At 40.1% G+C, this 25,005-nt stretch overlaps 1 protein-coding gene across 2 annotated transcripts in view; it reads left to right on the forward strand.

The window, feature by feature from the left end:
• Positions 1 to 1,509: 1,509 nt before the first annotated feature.
• The window catches only part of kcnd2 (potassium voltage-gated channel, Shal-related subfamily, member 2), a 184,368-nt gene continuing 160,872 nt past the window's right edge, over positions 1,510 to 25,005 (forward strand). For both annotated transcript variants that reach the window (XM_053509065.1, XM_053509067.1), the window contains exons 1-2: positions 1,510 to 1,597; positions 1,763 to 2,960. In XM_053509065.1, coding sequence (XP_053365040.1) covers positions 1,849 to 2,960 — 1,112 coding nt within the window. In that variant the 5' untranslated portion in view covers positions 1,510 to 1,597; positions 1,763 to 1,848. The remainder of the gene's footprint in view (positions 1,598 to 1,762; positions 2,961 to 25,005) is intronic.

Consider the following 25,005-nt stretch of genomic DNA (forward strand, 5'->3'; position numbering starts at 1 on the left):
GTTAGTTATCAGATGGGCTTACACCAAATTTTTACTTCATGTATCCTTAATAGCGAAATAAGATTCATGGGAAATTTTAACATGTAAAGCTAATCATCTCTCACCTGCCATCATTTACGGCTTAGTTTCTATCCCATGACACGGCAGCAGCAAACTGGACGCAAATGCGAAGTTATTACATTTCAGCAGAAAAATTAAACCAAACTATGGGTTTTAAATACAACACAGCTATTTCGTTTTGTACAAATGAAACAACTGTAAGGTTAGTGTAAATAAAAATAATAAGAATAATCCCAGAATGAAATAAATAAACTTTTTTGTTTTGTTTTGTTATCATTAATCCCTGGTAGTGCCCCTGTGGTCAGAAAAAATGCCCTTTAGGCTGCCTAAGTGGAAAAAAAATATGGCTGCCCTTTCGATTAAAGAAAAATAAGGGGAAAAATGCCCTCTGGGGTTCACTTACAGTGGAGCAAACGTGAGGAAGTGTCCTAATGGCTGCCCCTTAAATAAAAAGGAACAGGAATAGAGGAGCCATACAGGGCTGCAATGCATCATGATGATGTGCCCACTAGGGTGCCTTTATAGTGGACGTAATGCAGTGCCCTACTTCAGCTATGTTTAAGAAACCTTATAAAGTGCCCTAATGGGTGTCCTTCCAGTGGAAGAGAATGCAGTGCCCCCCTGATTGGATTATTATTATTATTATTATTATCTCCTCTGAGACCTGTCTCCATCTAGTGGTCCCGTGTGACGGCTTTACCTCTGTGTAAATATCCGCAAACCCACCGCGCTGCGCTTTTGGCTCAGGTTGCGCATTAACGCGCCGCATCCTCTCCTTGTCACTTCCCCTTTCCTCACGCGTTTTATATTTCAGTTTGGAAAAAAATTAACAGGAACGTATTCAAGCACTAGGGCTTCCTCTAAAGAGGCATTTTGTTTGTTTGTTTGTTTGTTTGTTTCTCTCCCCTTTGAGAGCGGCACTGCGTGTTTAAAATTAACGCGCGCGCGCCGCTCAGTTCCTCAAGCTCTCCATTCTCCCCGCAGGAGAGAGCCGGTGCGTGGAGCACGTGACTCTCCCGCAGCCACAGAGCAGCTCGCGCTCCCGCCGCATGCGTGCATCTCTTCAGCTTCAGTTCGATCATTTGTTGCTGCTCAGCCCTGTCCTGGTTTCTTTTCTTTCTTTTTTTTTTTCTTTTTTCCCCTCCTATTCTTTTTTTCGGCGCGTTTGCTTTTTTTCTATTACGGATTCTTATCTTCCATATCGCGGTGAGAGTGAAATGCAGTGGTGACAGATGCGGAGTAGCACGTTGCATTATTATTTTTTTCCCTCCACGCTTACACCCTGAGCACACTTTCATCAGAGTGGTCTCCTGCGTATGGATCACTGGCACACTGCGTCCTGGCACCGCGGAGTGCACCACTAACAGACTGTGTGAGTGCCGGACTTGTTGCTGTGGAGCGACATTTGGGATACTTTTCTGCATTTTTGTGTGTGTATGTGTGTTCGATCCTTTTTGTAGTTCTAGGAAGTAAGTCAAGGAGTACCACGGTTCGTGTCAAGTGCACGCGCTTTTTGCACACGCGTTTTTGTGTGGAGGTAAGACTATTTTCAGATATGGTGCAAATGTGCGCCCTGCTTAAAGAAAAGTGAATTCGCTTTACGCGCACACACACACAACTCGCTTTTCAAACTGACCGATCAAATCTCTCCAAATCAAATCATTTGCTTATAGATGCGTATATTCTGCGTCTTTATCCACAGATGTCTGTAGTGGATCTCTGAGTGGGAAACGGAGCGCCGAATCAACCCGAGTTGGACTAGCTTGCGCGACAGCTTGCGAGGTCAGCATGGCGGCCGGAGTTGCAGCCTGGTTACCCTTCGCGCGCGCCGCGGCTATAGGATGGATGCCGGTGGCGAGCGCTCCCATGCCCGCTCCACCACGGGACAGGAGGCGCGCGCAGGACAGCCTGATCATCCTAAATGTGAGCGGCACGAAGTTTCAGACCTGGCGGAACACCTTGGAGCGTTACCCGGACACACTGCTGGGCAGCACGGAGCGCGACTTCTTTTACCACGAGGAGACCAACGAGTACTTTTTCGACCGCGACCCGGACATCTTCCGGCACATTTTGAATTTTTACCGCACCGGGAAGCTGCACTACCCGCGCCACGAGTGCATCTCCGCGTACGACGAGGAGTTAGCTTTCTTCGGGATCATCCCCGAGATTATTGGAGACTGCTGCTATGAAGAGTACAAAGACCGACGGAGAGAGAACGCCGAGCGGATCCAAGACGACGAGGACAGCGAGAACAACAACGACGTCGCGCAGTTGGACATGACGGTCCGCGAATCCATGTGGCGCGCCTTTGAGAACCCGCACACGAGCACCATGGCCTTGGTGTTCTACTACGTGACGGGCTTCTTCATCGCCGTGTCGGTCATGGCCAACGTGGTGGAAACGGTTCCATGCGGCACGAGCCTGAACCGCGCGAGGGAATTATCCTGCGGCGAGCGTTACGCGCTGGCCTTCTTCTGCCTGGACACGGCCTGCGTCATGATCTTCACCGTCGAGTACCTGTTGCGCCTGATCGCTGCGCCCAGCAGGTACAAGTTTGTCAAGAGCGTCATGAGCATCATTGACGTGGTGGCCATCATGCCTTACTATATCGGCCTGGTCATGACGGACAACGAGGACGTGAGCGGCGCCTTCGTCACCCTCAGGGTCTTTCGCGTGTTTCGGATTTTCAAGTTCTCCCGCCACTCGGCCGGCCTGCGCATTTTGGGCTACACACTGAAGAGTTGCGCCTCCGAGTTGGGATTCCTTCTCTTCTCTCTCACCATGGCCATCATCATCTTCGCCACCGTTATGTTCTACGCAGAGAAAGGCTCCAACGCGAGCAAGTTCACCAGCATCCCAGCGGCCTTCTGGTACACCATCGTCACCATGACCACTCTGGGGTAAGTGGATGCGTTGATAAGCGAGTGTGTACAGGTGTCTGTTATGTGTGTGTGTGTGCATTCGAATTAACCTGGATTTGGCGGGTTATACAGTACGTGACATGAAAGAAGCACGTTGTCTGGAGCATGACCTCCAAATGATCCGGACTCTTGGGAAATAAGTTGCAGTAATCAGACTGGTTGGACGTGATATCAGATCAGCCGCACTATATGAGGGTTCGAAGGGAATAAATAGTATGGAAGGAATCAAAACTCTCTCTCCCTCTCTCTTACACACACTCACACACGCACGCACGCACGCACACATGCGCACTTCAGCTGCCTCTTGGGCACAGCACAGGAGAGCGCGCAAACAGCAAACGGAGACGCACACATGTTAGCAAATTTTGCGGAAATTTCTATTAATTCTAAAACACACAGCTAAGAGGCAGCTGTAACTAGGCGTGGGGGTATTTCACAGTAATAAACGCGCGTGGATGTGTTTCGGTGCTCTGCGCGTCCGTGCGCTCTCCGCGGTGCTGACGCGGTTGCCGCACTACAGTACGTAGTAGTTCAGAGACCGCTTTACTGCGCGGTGCCCGGAGGCTTTACTAGCAACTCACAAACCGGGAGTCTACCACACGCCCACGCAGGCGTTTGAGTCACCCTCCGGGCCAATCATCAAACAGTGCGCGCCGACACACAGGCGGCGCTTTGATCAGCGCGCTTTGCAAGCGCAGTGCGGCTGCTGTCATAACACGAACTGCAAGCAACAGCGCGCCTGGTCCCAGATGACAGACTACACATCGTGGGTCAGCGGGCTGTAATTCTCATTTAATGCTGTAACATGTTAAGTTCATTATGATGTGCGTGCTCATGCTGCTGACAAGGATTTTTATCCCTCACCTTATATCTTTTTTTTCAGTTACAACTGTGCCATGGTTTCTGTCTCCCAATGTATTTTTGTTAGAAAGCATCAGGTAGCATTGCCATCTCATGAACTCTTCAGGATGTCAGGGGTTCAATCCTTAGCTCAGGTTACTGACTATCAGCAGTTTCATGTTCAGGTGGGTTTCCTCAAGGATTTTTGGTTTCCTCCATTTTCCCAAAAACATACCAGTTTTGCATATCCCCTAGATTTAGAAGTGTGTGTGTCCATTAGATTTAGCGTGTTTTCAGCTTTTTTAGCATTGTTGCCGATATTGGCACCAGATTTCTCACAACCATGACCAGAATAAAGCAGAATAAAGAACTTACTAACGATGAATACAGGTAGAGTTTTTTTTTGTTTTTTGTTTTTTTCTGTACACTAAATGTGACACTTATAAGACATCGTTATCATAAATTTATTGTCTGTTCCACTTCACATCGCATGCAATTTATAAGTAAAACTTTTTCTTCTTTGTCTTTCGGCTGTTCCCTTTCAGCGGTCACCACCATCTAACCATATCCTCTGCATCCTCTTCTCTCACACCAACTAACTTCACATCCTCTCTCACTACATCCATACAGTAAATCTCCTCTTTGGTCTTCCTCTAGACCTCCTGCCTGGCAGTTCCAACCTCAGTATCCTTCTACTGATATATTCACAATCTCACCTCTGAACATGTCCAAACCACCTCAATCTGGCCTCTCTGACTTTATCTACAAAACATCTAACATGGGTTGTCCCTCTGATGGACTCATTTTTGATTTTCACAACTTAGAGTAAAACTGCTGCTTCAATTTCAGATTACATATATACTGTATATGGGGCGCACATGTAGCAGTAACTAAAATTGTACAGTAGGGTGGCAGCAGTTATTTCATCTAACCACAGTCCTACATGGTACTACTAACACACAGCATATGACAGATAAGTCTTATTACTGTACAAGCACTCTCTTTTTAAGCTATAAACTGCACATCATTACATTACTACAGTAGTTTATAGTGTAAGGACACAGCAGCATCAATGTGCATAGTGGAGTTTAAAGCACAATTCAGACATGGTGTTTCAAGTGAAAGATGGGCGGATAAAATCTAATATCCATTAACAGCCCTAAAACAAAATATACTAAGGAACATTCATCTCAATTTTTTTATGTAAGTGTGTTGTATTGCACAGCAAATACTTCTATGAGCAAAAAAAGCTCAACCCTGTCATTTGTATTTTAATTGAATGATGTGTGCTTAGTTATTTATTTTTCAAATATATTTTTTAAAGGGATAAATGATTAATTAAACAGCTCACCTTGTTCATGATTGCTACACCTCAACTGTGTGTCTTCTCACACGGGCTCAGGGGCTCATGATGTTGTTCTAGGTGTTCCCGGGAAATATGGTGAATGAAAACTGATCTTGTGCTATAAAGTAATGGATCATATTGAAATCCTGGTACCGATATCTCTAGTTTGATGGAAAACAACATCGGTTTTGTAAAGCCGAGGTCTGATATGGATACATTTTAAATAATGCTCAAATGTTTAAGTAAAAAAGAAGTGAAAACAGTTGGGAGGACACCAAACCTGTGACACTGAGCAAAGAGGATCGCCACATTTCATTGTGAACAGAGAAAGCGTTTCCTGGCTGTCGGATTGGATAATATCAGTAAAGGAAAAGCAATTATAGTCCCACACTCAGCAGTGAGTTAATGGCAGGAGCCTTTGTGTGTGTGTGTTTGTGTGGTGGTGGTGTGTGTGTGTGTAGAGGGGGGGGGGGGTTTGATGGGGGGGGGGGGGGGGGAAGTGACTCACAAGGACTGGCTGCTAATGAACTGTGTCTACCAAACAGCCACACAGCTGCAAGACCTCAGTGCTGCAACCCCTCCTTTCATCTGCCTTCCACTGGCCTGATCACAATGCGCCATTACTTCCTTCAGACCCCCTTTCCTTTAGTTCCACAGTGCCTCTAGTAGAAGCTGAGAAAGGAAGAGAAAGCAGACAGTGCATTAAGCCATTGAACAACTAAATCAGGGTTTCAAAGTTTTTTTTAGCAGCCAGGAACGCGCTTAACTGTAAAATAAAATCCCACTTCAAAAGAGCTTTGTAACAACAGAATTGAAGTATTGAAATATTGCAAAAGCTAAAACTCCACAAGGCCAAAACCATTTTTAATGTATGTAAATGTACCTAATAATTTGTCTTTTAATTAGAGGCACAGAGATTTATTTTTTTCCAACTAAAATAAACATCCATGCCTAGATTTGCTGTCAGTGAGATTCATACTCAGAAGCCAACAGTGAAATACTTTCAATAAGGTGGATTATTTACAAAATTACCTATTTTTTCTCACAGCATCCAATTAAAGAACAAATGACACAAAAGAAAAAGTTATAGGTTTTTTTTATAGTAGGTTTGGTTTTTATCATTATTATTATTAGTAGTAAGATATTATATTAATGATTAAGATCTTAAGATGTAATGCATGTAATACAATGCACAGATTGCTCAAACCAAATTTTTTTTTACTGTCAAGTTATTGATAAATTAGGTTTTAGCTATTGATGGAACAGTCATCGATTGAAGTCGATGATCAGTTGATCTCTTGTGCTTCTCATGCGATCAATTATGAAAAACGGCAGTCGATGTTAATCGTTACAAAGTCCTAAAACAGGCCATGTTGCTTTTTCAGAGAAGTCAGAGAACCATGCTTGTGTGCAATGCTGATAACGTCACATGCTCAGAGTGTTGTTGTGTAAAATGATGCATTTTAACATAAGAAGTGTGAAATGCAAAATCTGTCACAGAAATTATGCGTACAATGGTAATCAGTAGTTGGCCTACAGTGACAGCTGACATCACCTTTGACAGCAGTGTCATGTTTGTAACATGAATTTATTCAGTACATTTAGACATTTACATTTAGGCATTTGGCAGACACTCTTATCCAGAGAGACTTACAAAAAAAATCAGTGATGGATGTTTATGCAAGTAATCCAAATTGATGTACATCTGGACATAGCAATAGGGAAGGATGGGTTTTTATGAAACATATGAAGTGCAAGAAGCATGGTACTGTGCGGTTAAACCGACTATTAATCAGCCATGGATTGGTTTACTCAAACCGATGATCGATTATGGAATGGTACCAACTCTAATCGCTCTAAACTCTCCTTCTAATAAAATAACTAGCCGTCACTCATAGAAACTATTAAAATTTTGATTTTCACAACTGTAACAAAATATACTGTGTTTATTTAAATTAAAATCACTCCTTTAAATCACTTAGCAGATTGTTGCTGATATTAACGCTTGCACAGAATGAAAGTAAATTCTGCACTCAATGTGGTTTCAACTTTTTTCCATAAGGCCAGAATTCACACCATCGACCATATCAGCTTCCTCTGTGTTCGGACTCGTGTTATATCTTATTCTTGGCAGCGCTCCACTTCGTCTCTCTTAATACAGCATGACACTGTTTTTAGACTGTTGCTCCCAGACCTTTTAGAAGATCAGAGTGGTTGAAAAGCATAGCATCTTTATGGGCAATAGAGCAACCCATCAATGCCCTCATCTAAAAGTTAAGCTGTTACACTTTCACACATTTCCGAGCTTGAATTCAAATCCTAACCCTCTTCAGACTCGCCTCAGAAAGTAGAGAAGGACTGCCATTACTAAACATTACTAAACACCTTTGCCCGCTTGTAGATCTGAAATGCACAGAAACGTCCATATTACTTATTAACATTAGGTCTATTCAGTGCTCTGTGTAGGGCGACAAGTCTTTAAAAGTAAAAGCATGAGATACAGATGTTCATGTGCAGTAGTGCACACTACTGTATGAAATCGTAGGACTCCTAGGACATGGCCCATACTTGTAATTACTGTCCATAGCTTTTCCATCAGTTTCATCATAATTATAATAAGCCAATTAGCTGAGATTTTGAGCCATTACCATTTGGTTTAGGATGACGATTAGAGCAAGTGATATGGCTCACACATGACAAGATTGGGGTAAAGGGTGGTGTAAGCAATTACACCTTCTCTTTTTAAGAAGAATTTAATTTGAAGGAAATCCAAGCACATGTCTTTGCTTAGGGGACACCTGCGATTAGGCCCAAATTAAAACCTACCCAAAATTTTAGCTTGGGTTTATTTATCCTCAAGAACTGTTGGTGTGATGTTTTGAGAACAACATGATTACTGATGTAGTGGGAAAAAGACACTGAATAATTTCGCTTCAGACCGAGTTCATCTACATAATTTGAGCAGCGAATTTCATAAAACTTGGACTTTTAAAACGAAAGCAAACACGAGTGGCCAGAAACAGACATTTCCTTTGTTTTGCAAATGTTCCACAACATTCAGAATAAGTATGCAGTGTAAGTATTTAGTAATCAAATATAAAGTGTAATTGTTGGGAAATTGCTGGGTTGGAAAGAGGGTAAAAACACTTCAGGACTTGCTGTTATAACACAATAATCAAATCCTGTCATTGGTTATTGTGCTGTACCTTGCATGCTCAATTGTATTTTATTCCCGTTCTTATATAACCTACATTTGCGCCCAGGAGAATTGAATCACAAGGTGAAAAATGTGTTTTGACTGCTGCTTTACCCAAAAGCAAACATTAGCTTATTTGTAATGGTGTTCGCAAGCTGTGAGACATAATACACATGAACTGCATGGAGGTTTATTAGGTGTTCTTGGCAAGCTGTTCTGTTGATGAGAGATATAAAGAGCTGTGTTTGTTAGTGCTCTGTTGGACGGGACCCCGATGTTTTACCCTAGTGCTACGACATTGTCAGTGTTGAAGCCGGTCTATCCGGTGATCAGTCATCTAGATAATAACCCACTAACTAGATAAAGCCTTTTACCTGCTAGTGACGCAGAGATATTTTCAAATCTGTTGTAGAAACAAGATGGGTAGGACAGGCTATTGGAAAAATATGACCGCGGTAATCTTTTTTTTTAAAGCTGCCCGGGAAAGTGATGTTTCCGGCTCCACATTCTATTGATAGAATGTTTAATAATGCACCAATACAATTGACATGCTGTACACCTCTCATTCATGCAGGTCTCAAGATTTTCCATTAGTGTAGCCCATCTGCGTCGGGTTTTAAGGTCTTGTACATTCTGTTGTGCTTTATTGCTTACCACGCTTGTATAGAGTACTGTAGTGTCTATAAGAGGAACCTTAGTCAGAGGCGATTCTACAGTGTGTTGGGGTTCTTGGGAAAATTTGCAGAGGGGGTCTTCAACTTCAGCATTAACGACCATTATCTTCTAATAATCTGATACCAAATAAAAAAAAGAAAAAGATAAAAATAAAGAATGTAAACAAACCCCTCGTATTTTCATAAATATAAAGAACATAAAAACACTTAAGGAGCTCAAACCTACTGTCATTGCAAAGATTTCACATTGCCACTTCAGTAGTTTAAACATTCTCAGCCCTCAGGGCCCCTACTCTCCTGGCGCTGCCTGACCATAGTGGATTTGCCATCAGTTTATTTCACAAGATGTGTTTTCCTTCTGGGGAAATTTGGAGACGTTTCTAAGTAGTTATCTTGTACTGGCTCTTGGGTTAATTGCATGAATGTGCAGATGCGTAAATGTCATTTTATGCATTTTACATGACTGTTATTTCTCCCTTTGTCAGTTTTTTTAATATCAAGTGTAGCACCATGATTTCGAGAAAATACATGTTGTTTCGGTGGTACGGTTGTATAGTGGTTGCTTAGCACTGTGGCGTTGCATCTTCAGGGCTGACGGTTCAAGACCTGTATTTGGTTCTGTGTGCCTTGAGTTTGCATGTCCTCCATGTGCTTGCTGATTCTCTTCTCTGCGCTGTTTCCTCCCACAGTGCAGACATGCAAAGCAGGCTAATTTGAGTTTCCAAATTTTCCATAGTGTATTGGTACAGCATCTAGGGTGTACCTTGTCTAGTGCCCTCTGTCCAGTTTTCCTGTGACCCTGTACAGAATAAGCAGTACAGAAAATGAGTGGGAGTGAGACTTGTAGACCAAATGAAAAGCAGAAAGAGAAGAACTCTCCAAATGAGCAAATCATTTATTTTTGCTTATAGAAACAACCAAAAACAACCAGAAAAACATTTAATCATCTGTATCCGTGCTGTTTCTTTGTGTTGCTCAGTCATCGTTGTATAGTTGGTTAAAACCTGGGTTGTGCTGAAAAAAAAAGGCTATGTCACTCTATACTTCACAATCCTAAGCCCTATATATACAGCCAAACAAAAAAAATGGTAAAAATGCTTTTAGGGCTTTAAGGGCTACACTGAGCAAATAAGACTTAGTGTGCATGTACAGTACGATGCTGGGCTAAACACCTCCCATCTTTCCTAATAGAGTTGCTTCTGGCCAACTCAATTAAATCTGAGGCGCTTTAATTGACTTATTCACTGTCAAATGCATCAATTATTTGAGCAGCTGTCACAGTTAGTCATGCAGAGAATAAGAGTCAGATAATTTAAAAAATGAACAAGCAGGAGAAAAGCAGAAAATGTAAGAAATACATAAAGTACATCAGGAGCAGATGATGTATGCTTTAAACGAAATGTCACATGCATTTGTTCAACATTCAGCCATCACTCCGGAAGAGGTCATATACAGTAGATTTTTTTTTTTTGTCTCTCTCTAACTCATTATCTGTTTTTTTCCTATAGGCGTTAAGAGTTACTCTGCTGCAAAGTTCCTAAAGTGACATAACGGAGTTAGATTAAATAAAGCAAATAATGGACTAAACATGAGTTATTTTATTAACCCGTACAGGGTCAGAATAGGTCAGCCAGCTGTAAAAAGACATTAAAAACACAACTCTATTGGTCATAAAGCATTTAATACTTTGCTATAGCAGCAGCTCTGACAAAAAGTTGGCTGCAAGGTTAATGTATACTGTAAATGTAATCGTATCGATATATTACATTTCTATATTAACAACAAGATCACATTTAAATTAAAATAGATTTTTAAAGCATTTTTCTGAATTTTATTTTTGGAAGGAATCTCAGTGTAAATGCTTAATACAGTAAAGCTGTCTCTTTCCTCCAGTTGAAAAAGTTCAGATCAAATGGCTTTGAGATTTCTCCATAACATATAATGTAATGTTTTCCAAATAAAACAAAAAAAAATCTATAACTGTTGGCAAACTGCTTTGGTCTAAGAGCAAGAAAGATAATTAAAATAAACATACAATCCAGGAAATAAACAATAGAGGACTACATACACTATAAACATTATCTAGTACTATAATGCACTATGGGATATTTTAAACTAAATCCTCAGATATGTAACTATTCTACTTCTTAAAATTTCAAAATTGCGAAAACAAAAAGTTAAATTGCGTATTTAATATCACATTTGTACAGTTTATTTATATAACACTTTGTTCTTTTACAATAAGTACTGTGAAGGATAGTAACTCAGGTTTTCCTATATCAGATTCATGTACACTGACTATAGCAGCAGGTGTCCCTGAGGATACCTTGAGCTTTTTTTTCTACAGCGTTTTGAGTCCATGGAGGGGAGGTTGATAGAAAGGACCTCTATGCAGCAGTTATGACTCTATGGAGAGCCTTCTATTCTGCCTGGGTGGTGTTTCCGGACCAGACCGTAATGCCACAGGTGAGGATGTGGTTCTATATGTCCTTGGTAGGCGTGGATGACACCTAAGTCCAGCTGCCATTAGAAGCCAACTGAAGTGCAACCGTTGCTGGGCCTTTTTCAATGTAGAGATGAGGTTTTTGGTCCAGCTTATGTTATCTGTCACCTGAAGGCCCAGAAACCTTATGACTTTCAACCATCTCCACTTTAGTTCCTTTTGATGACGAGAGGAAGTATTGTAGGGGTGGGTTTTCTTTCTAAAAACCATAATAACTTCTTTTGTCTTATATATGTTTGAGGATAAGGTTGTTCTCCTCTCCATAGGCAAGCATGTTTTTGACCAGTTTCCTGTAAACAGACTCATCCTCATCCTTGATGAGGCTCCAAGATGGTTGTATCATCTGCATATTTAATGATGGTGGTGTTGTCCTGGGTAATGGCACAGTCAACTCTGTAAAGGGTGTAGAGTTTGGGCTGAGGTAGCAGACATGTTGTGTTCCTGTGCTGATTGGGGGTTAGAGGTAGCTCAGTCGTTAAGGTATTGGACTATGGTTCGGAAGGTCCCAGGTCCCCACAACCACCAAGTTGTCACTGTTGGGCAAGGCCCTTAACCCTCAACAGCTCAGATGTATAAAGAAAAAAAATGTAAGTCGCTCTGGATAGACAATCTGTCAAGTCCTGTAGTCCTGTAGTCCAGGTATTTAGGCATATGGTGTAGGGCCATGGCTACAGTGTCATCAGCTCTTTATGGCAACAGTTGTAAATGTACTCCAGAGTAGAGGTGTCTGTTTTGTTTTTTTTTTTGTTTGTTTTTTGGGGCGCTGGTATGATGACAGCAGACTTAAATACGTGGGACGACTGCTTGTGTGAGAGACAAGTCGAAGATGTCTGTACATATCTGCCAGCTGCTCAGCACAGGATTTTAGTACTTTAGGTGATTTGCTGTCAGGTCCTACTTCTTTGCGGGGGTTAACTCACTTCACAGCCTTCAGGACCAGTGTGTGTCACATGGAGTATTGTGTCCACTGGGTTGCAGGGGGATTTTGAGGGGGTATCTGTGTTAAGTCTGTCGAATCTGGCATGGAATTTGTTGTGGCTGTCTGACGGGGTGGGGTCTTGGGATTCGACCCTGGTTGCGTTTATATTATAGTTGCCACACGTTGTGTGTATCGTTTGGCAGGTCAAGGCTTTCAAGTGTTTTAGATTATGCATTTTTTGCAGCCCTGATGGCTGTTTGTAGGGCCCTCTTGTACACCTCTTTATCCCCTGGCTTAAAAGCTTTTCCAGCGTACAGTATATCCACATTAAAACAAGGCCATTGATGATATCATTAGAGCTGTGCAATTTAATCAATCTTTTGTTATGCTGTCAGACTCATTAAATACAGGCGCCAGTTTTTAATTAATAATCAATTTATATTTTTTAAATGATTTAAACTTGAACATTAAATGGTCTGAAATTGACAAATCCCTTGAAAATATAATATTGCTTTTGCGGAATATACAGTACAAACTACTTTAATTGTCTACAAATTTACTCCATTTTTTTGCAAGATTATCATTTATTTTTATTTCTTTGAGTTTATGAGCAGCTAGTACAATACCGCCACCTACTGGACTGGAGTGCATTAGAGAAAAAAAAATAGCACTTTGTATAAGACCTGGCATCTACACAATCAACACGACAGGTTACACAGATTTTCAACATATAGCAGACACTTTCAGTAGTTTTTACACTTACAATTCTGCAAGAAATATACCTGCTTGAAACAAATCAGACAATAAATGTGGTATTGAACCGAATCAAATTTAAACAGCAATGCCCAAAATTTCTGCCTATGTCTACATATTGCATTGTTGAAACAACATCCACTGCCATGTGCCAGTCATTCCATCTCAGACTGTAGAGGACGATTACGAATTGATGTAATCCCATAGCAAAATTTTGTTGCTCAGAATGAGCTTTTTCTCTTCTCATGAGACTTAATTGAGCTGTCTAATTACAAGCTTAACTTTGTCTTTTTTATTTCTTCTAAACCCCACTTAGAAGAAACAAAGAGACATAACTGAGATACAAATCGAGACATACTTTTGAGAAACATTTGAGAAATCTGAGATGTAGGCCTGAGAAACAGAACTGCATTTGAAAGAGACGCAAACTGTTAGCTGTGTATTGATTTGGTGGAGCGTTCTGTTGCGCGCTGCAAAATGGAAAGGAGCGATAGAGCAAAGAAAGCAGCAAGAAAAAAACGACAGGAATTGTCAGTAGATGCTTATGTTATGCTTAAGCTGTAAATTTTGGAACTTTTAGTTCTGAAAGTTAAGTTGCACAACTTAATGTTTTTGTATAATTAGTTATTTTAATGTGTGTGTTAGAGCTCAAATGTCCCCCTGCCACGGATTGCAATCCCTGACAGAGAGGCATTTTAGCGCATAACAGTGTGCCTTAGTTTTTTTTTATAGTAATTTCAAATACCTTTTTTTTAGTTTTTGCATCTGAGAAAAGGCTTTAAAATAGGAATGTATGGCACTGTAATGTACCTAATTCATCGCAGTCAACTTTAAGCTATTCCATGTGTTGTGAATAATTACAATGTTTATTTTTAATAAAATGCTGTATGCATTTAAAAAATAAAAAAAGATTTTTCTAAAAAGGAAACCAATTAATCTTTGTTTCTCGTATTTATTTTACATTGCTGTTTAATTAAGCAAAATCACATTTTATCCGATTAGTCGATTAAACTTTTGGTAGAATACTCGATCACTAAAATATTCGATAGCCATAGACCTAATTTAAATTCCTTTTGCAATTTAAGAACAAACATAAGCTGTGTAAATTTCAGCTACGTACACCACAGCTGTTTTTTTTCTTTTACCACAGACTCCATGGTTTTAACTTATAATTTGACTCCTTGTCAACAATATTTAATTTTAAATTCTGCGCGAAAAAGTAAAACCCACCTTCACCGACCGCTTTGTCGTCTTCATAATTTTTTATCTGCGGCCGGCAAAGTAGGTGCTGCGTTACCGCCACCTAAAGGTCTGGATGAATCATGGATAATGTTTTTTGTTGTTGTTTTTTTTACTTGACACCAAAGCCTAGCGATGTCCTGCACATTTCTCTAACACACTGGCCACTTAAACATTTGCAGGCTTAGAGCATGTGTGGGAGAAATTGTGGAAAATTATGTCTTTATTAAAAACTATATGTACTGTAGGCTAAATTGAGGTGAAAAAATGAAAAAAAAAAAAAAGTTAAACTGGGGACGCCTGGGTGTACCATATAATAATATAACTGGTGGTTGGATATACATATATATCCAATATATGGTATCCAAATATTCTTCAATAACTACCTGGACTCCATATTAACATCAATTAACATCAGCTATTATAGCTGAACTGCCTCCCACCCTACACACTGTATAAATGCAGATCATTTACTGCTTTCTGTTTCACCCAAATGAGGATGGGTTCCCTGTTGAGTCTGGTTCCTCTCAAGGTTTCTTCCTATTACCATCTCAGGGAGTTTTTCCTTGCCACTGTCGCCCTCGGCTTGCTCACCAGGGACAAACTGACTATATATATATTTTTTTAGAATAAACAAGCTAGATTTCAAAATAAAACATTTATCTATTACAAAGCAATTTTGTAATTGACTTTAGTTGTTACCAACCTACATATCTACATATCTTCATTTCAGAGATCCAACCTACTAACCCTCCCCTCCATCTACCCGTATGTGAAGAGTAAGATGAATTATATAAAAAGTACTAAACACTCTTTAGTGTAGATGGCACTGTTTGTCAGAGAACTCTAGCTCTTGAACCCCAAAGCATTTTTAGCCATGCTTTGCATTATGTTTTAAAAAATATATTGTATATAAGTCAGGATTGTGCAATATAGAGTGACATTAATTTAGCAGAATATATTCTTTAATATAAAGAACTCCATTTTATTTCATTTTAACTAAGTATACACACATGACTAAGCAAAAAATGAAAAAAAAAAATATTTTAAAACATATCAGAACATATCAGAAAATCCAAAAGCACAGTTTACAATTATTGTATACTTTGTGTGTGGGAAACACTGCTTTAGTGAAACAAAAAATATGTGAGTCGCACACGAGATAAATATGAATTATGAAATAATGAGCTATGTTTGAGACACATTTGAGAGGATTGAGAAAATGGCTAAAATCTCATTCAAGTCTCAAAGATGGCTCATTTCTGCATATGTGAGATTTACACAAGACAAATGTAAAACTATCTCTAAGATTTAAAGCTAATGAGCCAATTTGAGACACCTTTGAGAAGATGCAAAAAACGCCCAAATCTCATTTAAGTTTCAAAAACGGCTCATTTCTGCCTAGGAGACAAATAAGAGATTAACATGAGATTTCCTCTTAGAGTTTCTTTGCTATGGTATAAGAGCCTCAGAAGGTCTTAGTTCCTTGATCGGTCAGTTGTGAGAATGCTGGAGTAGTTCTACAGTTAGGACATGGGGTGCAATATGAAAGGGGTTTATTAGTGTGTCTGGTGTGGCAGTTCCGGTGTGGGATTACCATTATTAGCATTCCCTCATTAGCCTAGGCATAAAGTGACATGGTGCCCCAAAATGTTATGATGTCATCTTTATCATTGCTACTCTCTCAGTAATTCTTATCCCCAGACACTAAAAAGTGAAAGAAAAATGACACAGAATTTAAAATGAGAAATGTTCTTGTAGCCATTCCTACAGTGGCTACACAGTAGTCCCTTGAGCAAGATTTCTCGCCTTGGGTAATGATGACGTATCCCTTTGAAAGTACTACAACCTCTCCAGGGAGAGATCATTTTGGTCAGGCCATTTGATTAGCTGCCTGGCTGGCTCATAGAGAAGTAAGCCACCAAATCATTTTAAAGGCAGGTAATGTTAGAAAGCCAGGGCACACAAAAAAAATGCAGAATAAAGATGAGCAATGCAAAACGAGTCTCAAAAGATGAATATGAATGAAGAATATAGCCCATTTGACTTGCATGGTCCAGCAGGAAAGCAGTCATAATGAGCAGGTCTTCTTAAATTAACTGTCTTAAGTACTTCAAGCACAGCAGGATGCTTTAAATCAATTAAAACAGATGAAGTACATAGGGTTGTAATCAGCAATGTCTCAATTAAATGTCTATCCTGACTAGATGCAAGAACAGATCATAACTATTGATTCTAGTCAGGCAGAAAGAAATTAAATAATGAAATAGCCTCACATAATTTTTGTCAAATTAATGTTAAGAGCTCATTACATTTTTAGAGTACCCCTGTAATTCAGGGATCTTCCTCTCCAGTGGTGGAGGGCCAGTGTACTGTACATCCAACGCAATTTGGTGAGTCTTCTGCTTAAACACAGCTGATTCAAATAATGTCTTAATTCCTAAATTTTGTGGGTGTGTTTAGGTGTGGGTGAATTAATAGAAAAGTTGTAAGTTGAAAATACTTGAACGAATTTGAACAAACAAACTATACTATATGCACTAATTTCCAAATAACAGAAACAGGGCTCCAGACAAAAACCTAAATTATATAGCCAATTATATTTAGAGCCAAAATTGAATATTTTTTATTATTTAACTAGGTAGAGAGAACCAGTGTAGCTCTGTTGATTTAAGCAGGTGCCATGGGTACATGAAACTTAGTTAGCTGTATTGCTAACATTACGTGATGATAACTGAATACTGAGTCGGGTAGGTAGGCAGGTAAGTTGTGTCATGTGCATTAGGAAGCATTGCAGAGGGTGAAAAATGGGTCAAAAGCCAAATTTAAAATGTAAGAAAAAAATGAAATATTTAACAGAAAATACCACCAAATTAAATATTAAATTAATCTCTTCTTTTGTTTTGAAATTTACTACCCCACTGTTTGTCAGCACTTTGAATCCGAGGACATTCACTGTGAACAGGCTGTAAGAGTACAGGCATGCACATGATAGCACAGCAATGACTCAATGTCCGCTTGAGTATGTGCATGGGACAGTATGACTTCCAAGGAACCCCAGTTATCGCTTATGTCAGTTCCAAATTTTGACTGCTAGATGAAAAACTTTGCTCTAACAAGCTACATTTGGTGCTGATTGTGCTGTAATGCAATTTTGCTGCTACATCTACAGAGTTGGCCGAATCAATAAAACATTGGCATTAGTTATACAGTATATATATATATATATTTTGTGGCCTTTATACACATGCCACATTGTTGTTAGGAGCACCTTCTTACAGTTAATTAATATGTGTACCACAGGAGCACATAACCAGTCTGTGAGAGTCAGTATTATTGTTGGTTGGTAGGGGACCAAATACTTATTTCCCTCATTAAAATGCAACTTAATTCATAACATTTGTATCATGTGCTTTTTTTTTTTATTTTTGCTTAATATTCTGTCTCAATCCTTTTACCATAAACCTATGATAAAAATTATAGACCCTTCATTTCTTTGTAAGTGGGCAAACTTAGAAAATCTGTAGGGGATCAAATGCTTATTTCCCCCACTTTATATATATATATATATATATATAATGTTTTATACACACACACAAACACACACACACTTAAACACACACAATCTTAAACACACGTTTTGAAGGTTGACTTGAGACTTGATTTAGATTAACATAAAGTATATGGCTTAGTTCTACAGCAACTGCCCCTATAGACAAGTCACCTCTAGGATATCCAAGAGTCAATATTTCATTCACTTAGACACTGACACACTGTTCTTAAATAAGCAACATTTTGTTATAGTTCTCTAAACTATATCATTTATCATATACCTACAATTATGAAAAAAAAAAAAAAAATATATATATATATATATACACCTTGGATTACGAGCATAATTCATTCTGGAAACGGGCTCGTATTTCAAAACACTCGTAAACCCAATGCCAAATTTTCCCTTAGGAAATAATGGAAACTTAAATTATTCGTTCCGCAGCCCCAAAAATATTACATAAAAATAATTAACACAAAATATAAAGTAAAAAAAAAAAATCTACACTTTACCTTTAAATAAAAGTAAAAATAAATCCTGACAGATACGTCTTTCCGTTTATGCACGCAGGCGCTGTGTGTGTGTGTGTGTGTGTGTGTGTAAAGTTTTAACCTTTACTTGAGTTCCATGGTGTTCAGTAAACTCAGGGTGGTTTTAATTACCACCCTCATCCTATTTTTCTTGAATCTGCTTTGTGACAGTTGTTTATACTGCTATACAAATAAGAGTATTTAATTTATGTTGATAAATGTACTGTACAATATACTAATGGATGCCATTATGACAGCTGTGACATTTGTTGTTGGCTGCAATGTTCTGCTTGTAATTCTGCAGAAAAATATAATTAACATTATCAAATGCTATCTTTGTGCCAGAATAAGGCTAAGCTGACCTAATTAGCAGATGCTTAGATCAAACTGTGGCTCAATGGCCCAGAGGGAAGTGTTGATCTGTCACAGCTCCAGGGTCCAGGCTTGATATTACAGGCTGTGTGGCTTTTCACATGTTCTCCCAGTACCCATGTAGCTTCGCTTTGGGTTAATCCGATTTTATCCCACCATTTCAAAACATGCCAGATTGGCTATTTAAATTGCCACTAAGTGTGATTAAATATGTTTGGGTTTGGGTTCCCATTGTGCCACCAGGGCAGCTCTGGTCCCTCCGGGCATTGCTCCAAAATACCTATGGGGGTGGACACTGGTCACAGTTGCTTTTAGTTGTGGGGTGGGGCCTCTGTGAATCAGACTTGTTTTTCTATTGAATCCCATGCTTTCTTAATGGGATTGGAGGAGTTTAAGAGGCCAGGCCAGAGGTCTGTGGTGCACTGGGTGTTCTTGTGCCTTTCTATCATGGCCAGCATTGACTTTTTTGTCCCCTACGTGTAGGGGTGAGCCTTGTGTCTCCGTGATATTGTCACCAGTTTGATGTATAGTTGATGATCAACATTGTTCACTTCACCCATCATTGGTAATAATCTGGTGATTACTGGTACTGTATATGTATGGTTGATCGGAGTATATGTATATTTCTGTTAATGCCTTTTATCTAAGTCTAAATTTAATGTGGCAGAAAAAACAGGAGTGTATGAGTGTTCTCATTAATGTAATATGCAGGCTATTAAATGTATGTTGGGTTTTTACAGGATTAGATGGGTCCTAGATTACCTGAATGACTTGTGTATTAGCTCGTTGGCAGTAACACAGAGAGAACATAATAAAGTAATTAAATTCTCTTTGTCATGCGGAATAATCCCTGAAGCTTGCTTGTGTGACTGCATGGATGCGCCTCCATCTGTATGACTCCCGTACCAGGGTGCTATTTTTTTATTGAGGTGTTTTTAAGTATTTTGGAAAATATGGTCTACCACATGATCAAAATGTGCAGTTCCCACTAGGATCTGGCTTCAAAAGTGACTCAATCCCCATAGTACTCCATGTTAAAATGTCCAGTCTTACAACAGAGAAAAGAAAATTGCAGCCCGGTGTAAAAAACAGTTTTGGTCTCCATAGCTTTAGTAGATTTCCCATTCATGACAACTGTACTGGGGTGAATTTTTATGTAACTCATCAGTTAAAATTATAATAATCCATAAATTATGCTTAATCAGAGGCATGGCTGATTTGAAAGACAGCCGCAATACAGGTATTAAACCACTAGCTGTCTGCTATACATCGCTTTAGCTAACTAGTTCTTGGTGTTAAGTTTAACTTAATGTAGGAGTGAGCATGGGACAATGTGTTGTAGGGTACGCTTAAGTTCAATCAATTGCATATAAATTAACATTAGCCACCCTACCATTTTAGCTAAGATAAAGCTAAGCTAGCTAGCTTGTAGTAGCTGAAGTAAGTGGGCATGTTCCCACCAACCACTGTTCAATTCTGGTATAATTTATGAAGCAAATTAACTTATCCATTTCCAGTAACTGTGGTATCCTGGACAAGGACATCTTGGAGATTATCCATGAAACTCTGAATGCACACATGGCATTGTACACACCTAGGGACAATCTAAAGCCAAACCGATATGCGTAACAAGATTTATTCATGAAAAACCTACATGACACAGTGAGAACCCAGAAAGCTCTGTTGTAACCCGAGATCAGGAACAGATCCCAGGCTCTCAAACTGTGAGACAGCACTACTACCTGCTGCGCCATCTCAAAGCCTCTAATACATATTGATGACCTAATATCAGTACCTGACCCGCTGAAGATAAGGGCACATGAGCATGCTTCATCTGGACGTGCAACATCATGGTGTGGAGCATCAGAGCTGACTTTTAATCGGAGACCGTGACGGGGCAGGTATTATCTTTATTAATGAAAATAGTTCACTAATTTGTGCATCGGAATACAAAGAAAAGGAGATTTGATTTGAAATTTAAATTCAGTTTTAGCGAGGCTGTCATGTTTTTTAATATATTGTTTACATTCAGGTTGACTTCTAGTATATATGCACTTTATAGAATGCTGCACGAGATCATCTAGCTGCTCTGTCTCTCCACAGACAGTATTTTGGGCTGAATGTCTAATGAGGGCGCCTAGAGAGGTGTCCAGGACAGAAGTAATGAGTTTACCTAGAGAGAGAGAGGAGGGAGAGAGGGAGAGCGGGAGCACATAACGACCTTGGTTGTATTCCAAGAAAAAAGCAGGAGTGTTTTTAAAAAGCTTGACTGATACACACACATACTGTAACTGTGTCTGTGTGTGCGTGTCTGTGTGTGTGTCTGTGCCTGTCTATGTGTGTGTGTGTCTTTATGCACTGGACCGAACATTCTGAAAAGACAAAAAGGACTCTGACTATTAATCAAAACAGCTGTATTTAATGTTAGTCTCCACAGATACTAGAGAAAAATGCCAAAAGCAGCGACTAATGCTCCGGAAAAAAGTGTCAGGAATCAGACAAGCTGAGAATCTTTTGTGTGGCCATTAATGACTGCAAAAGAATTATTTTTTTTAATGTAAAAAATATTTTGAAATTTATATACTGTCACGGATCCTCCAGGAACATGTGGATACCCAAACTTTTTCGCTTCCCACTCACTATGATGCCACTAAACACGGTGGACTTTCTCCCCTTTTTAATAAAAGTAGGTAAGAAGCAAAAAGTAAAGAGTCAGAAGCCAGGAGAAGTCAGGGGAGAGCTGGCCTCGAAATGGCATGCTCTGAGGGCAGTGTTGTGTGCCTCGTGGACTTTTAACGTTGAGGAGTGTTCATCTCTGCTCAGCAGCCAGCCAAAGGGTCAACCGCCCAGGGACTGCACTAGCTGCACTGGCATTTTTGCTTTCACTTAAGGTCAGTCATCATGATTAAGCCAGCAAAAAAAAAAAACTGACCGCTGCCCCCATTCGGGACAGCCGCCGCAGCTACAGGTAGATCACAGCAGTGTCAGCATCGACATGGCTGGGCACGAGGCACATGTGGCTACTATGCCCTGGATTCCCGCTTGCTGCCACCATTATCAGATCGCGATATCTACTTCAGCTCTGTCGCCTTTAACATCCGCCTGCCGCCGCTCCCAAACAACTGTGAGTGGCCTTCTGGCCTTTAATGGGAACATGCTGCCACTGCATTCGCTCACCAGCTTCGTGCCACCGTGCCCACTGGGCACTGCTTCTGACCCACATGTGCACATTCTATTTTCTTATTTTTTCTTCCCCTAATCTTGAAAATATGTTTGCACTTAAGATGGTAAATGTTGCCGTTCCCTTACAATCAGTATTGCAATCAGATCGATAGTTTAACCTGTAATGAGAATTCATGTTTGCCAGCCTTAACAAATCACACTTTTTTTTTTTTTCTCTCCAAGGTGAATCTGGTTGGATGCTTGCTTGTTGATCTTTGTGATTTTGGCTCAAATGGAGTAAATCAGTGGAAGGACACTGTGTAACCACTGCAAGTGAAGCATAACGCTTCCACACACACATGCACACACACACTCACAATGCATACAGACTTGTGCAGAAACACACAGGCTTCCACACACACACACACACAAAGGCAGCCGTACAAGTCATTAGTGGATGTGTGGACTCACAGTTTACTTTAAAAGGGTACACTGACAAAAAGTTCCATTTTAGATCAAACATTTAAGCCTCCCTAGTACAGCATGTCGTTCACTTAGTGACACACACACACACACACCCTCCAGAGGTTATTATCTAGAGATGTTCTGTGGTAGAATTCACACATTAAAGCACTAAACCCACTGTGGTATATCTCCTTCTACATTCTTCACACCTTTTCATCTTTCTTTTATTTATAAGAGTCAATCCACATCGACATCCCTGGTAACAGAATCACTTTTTATAGCTAAAACGATAAAGTCAGCTTAATTGCAATATGTTTTTAGAATACTGAGTCTATAAGAATAAGGATATTTTTGTGCTACAAGAAAATGTTCCTTTAAGTAACAAACTGCTTAAAGAGACTGTGTTGACTTCACACTTAATATGATCAATCAAATAAAGTAGGATGAGAGAATCGAGGGTAGACAAAGTGCTGCAAAGTTATTCTTAGGTTAAAGCATAGCTAATGAGCTGAAATCCAAGTCACCTGTTTTCTTGAGCTACTTTTAAAAAGTGCTCGAAGTTAACAGAAAAAAAGGTATATATACTGTAAAAAAAAAATTTAAGGCGTGGTGGTGTACACAGGTGGAGTCGTGGTTAGCACTGTCGCCTTGCACCTCCGGCGTCCGGGTTCGATTCCTGTCTCGGGTCTGTGGGCATGGAATTTGCATGTTCTCCCCATTTTTGGTGGGTGTCCTTCAGTTACTACTGTACGGTTACTTCCCACAGTCCAAAGACATGCAGATTAGGATAATTGGTGTTCCCAAATTGACTGTAGTGTGTGATTGAGTGTGTGTGTGCCTTGCGATGGATTGGCACCCTGTCCGAGGTGTACCCCGCCTTGTGCCCTAAGCGGCATAAACGATAAATAAGTGATGAGCAAATGTTTTTATTTGATGAAAAGACACCTAATTTTGTGAATTATGTAAAAACAATTAAGAATTTTAACACTAACACTTTGAGCTAGAATTTGACTTGCTGCCTAGCCAAGTACACTCACCTAGAGGATTATTAGGAACACCATACTAATACGGTGTTTGACCCCCTTTCGCCTTCAGAACTGCCTTAATTCTATGTGGCATTGATTCAGCAAGGTGCTGAAAGCATTCTTTAAAAATGTTGGTCCATATTGATAGGATAGCATCTTGCAGTTGATGGAGATTTGTGGGATGCACATCCAGGGCACGAAGCTCCCGTTCCACCACATCCCAAAGATGCTCTATTGGGTTGAGATCTGGTGACTGTGGGGGCCATTTTAGTACAGTGAACTCATTGTCATGCTTAAGAAACCAATTTGAAATGATTCGAGCTTAGTGACATGGTGCATTATCCTGCTGAAAGTAGCCATCAGAGGATGGGTACATGGTGGTCATAAAGGGATGGACATGGTCAGAAACAATGCTTAGGTAGCCCGTGGCATTTAAACGATGCCCAATTGGCACTAAGGGGCCTAAAGGGTGCCAAGGAAACATCCCCCACACCATTACACCACCACCAGCCTGCACAGTGGTAACAAGGCATGAAGGATCCATGTTCTCATTCTGTTTACGCCAAATTCTGACTCTATAATTTGAATGTCTCAACAGAAATCGAGACTCATCAGACCAGGCAACATTTTTCCAGTCTTCAACTGTCGATTTTGGTGAGCTTGGGCAAATTGTAGCCTCTTTTTCTCATTTGTAATGGAGATGAGTGGTACCCGGTGGGGTCTTCTGCTGTTGTAGCCCATCCGCAAGGTTGTGCGTGTTGTGGCTTTACAAATGCTTTGCTGCATACCTCGGTTGTAACGAGTGGTTATTTCAGTCAAAGTTGCTCTTCTATCAGCTTGAATCAGTCGGCCCATTCTCCTCTGACCTCTAGCATCAACAAGGCATTTTCGCCCACAGGACTGCCACATACTGGATGTTTTTCCCTTTTCACACCATTCTTTGTAAACCCTAGAAATGGTTGTGCATGAAAATCCCAGTAACTGAGCAGATTGTGAAATACTCAGACCGGCCCGTCTGGCACCAACAACCATGCCACGCTCAAAATTGCTTAAATCACCTTTCTTTCCCATTCTGACATTCAGTTTGGAGTTCAGGAGATTGTCTTGACCAGGACCACACCCCTAAATGCATTGAAGCAACTGCCATGTGATTGGTTGATTAGATAATTGCATTAATGAGAAATTGAACAGGTGTTCCTAATAATCCTTTAGGTGAGTGTACACTGAAATATTTACTAGAATTGATGCTAGACTACCCCAGCAAAGAAACAGGCTAACTTAGCTGAATACACATGTTTAATATTTTTTTCAGCTTGCCTTTTCAACTTAGATGGATGCCATGATTTATAAAGGCCAATAAAGATATTTCACTTTATATCACTTTATACTTTATAAGTCTTAGAGAAACATTTTACCGAGGTACTACACTGCAGTCTGGTAGCTTATCC

Source organism: Clarias gariepinus, chromosome 12 (assembly GCF_024256425.1).
Source record: "Clarias gariepinus isolate MV-2021 ecotype Netherlands chromosome 12, CGAR_prim_01v2, whole genome shotgun sequence".
NCBI classification, from domain to species: Eukaryota; Metazoa; Chordata; class Actinopteri; order Siluriformes; family Clariidae; genus Clarias; species Clarias gariepinus.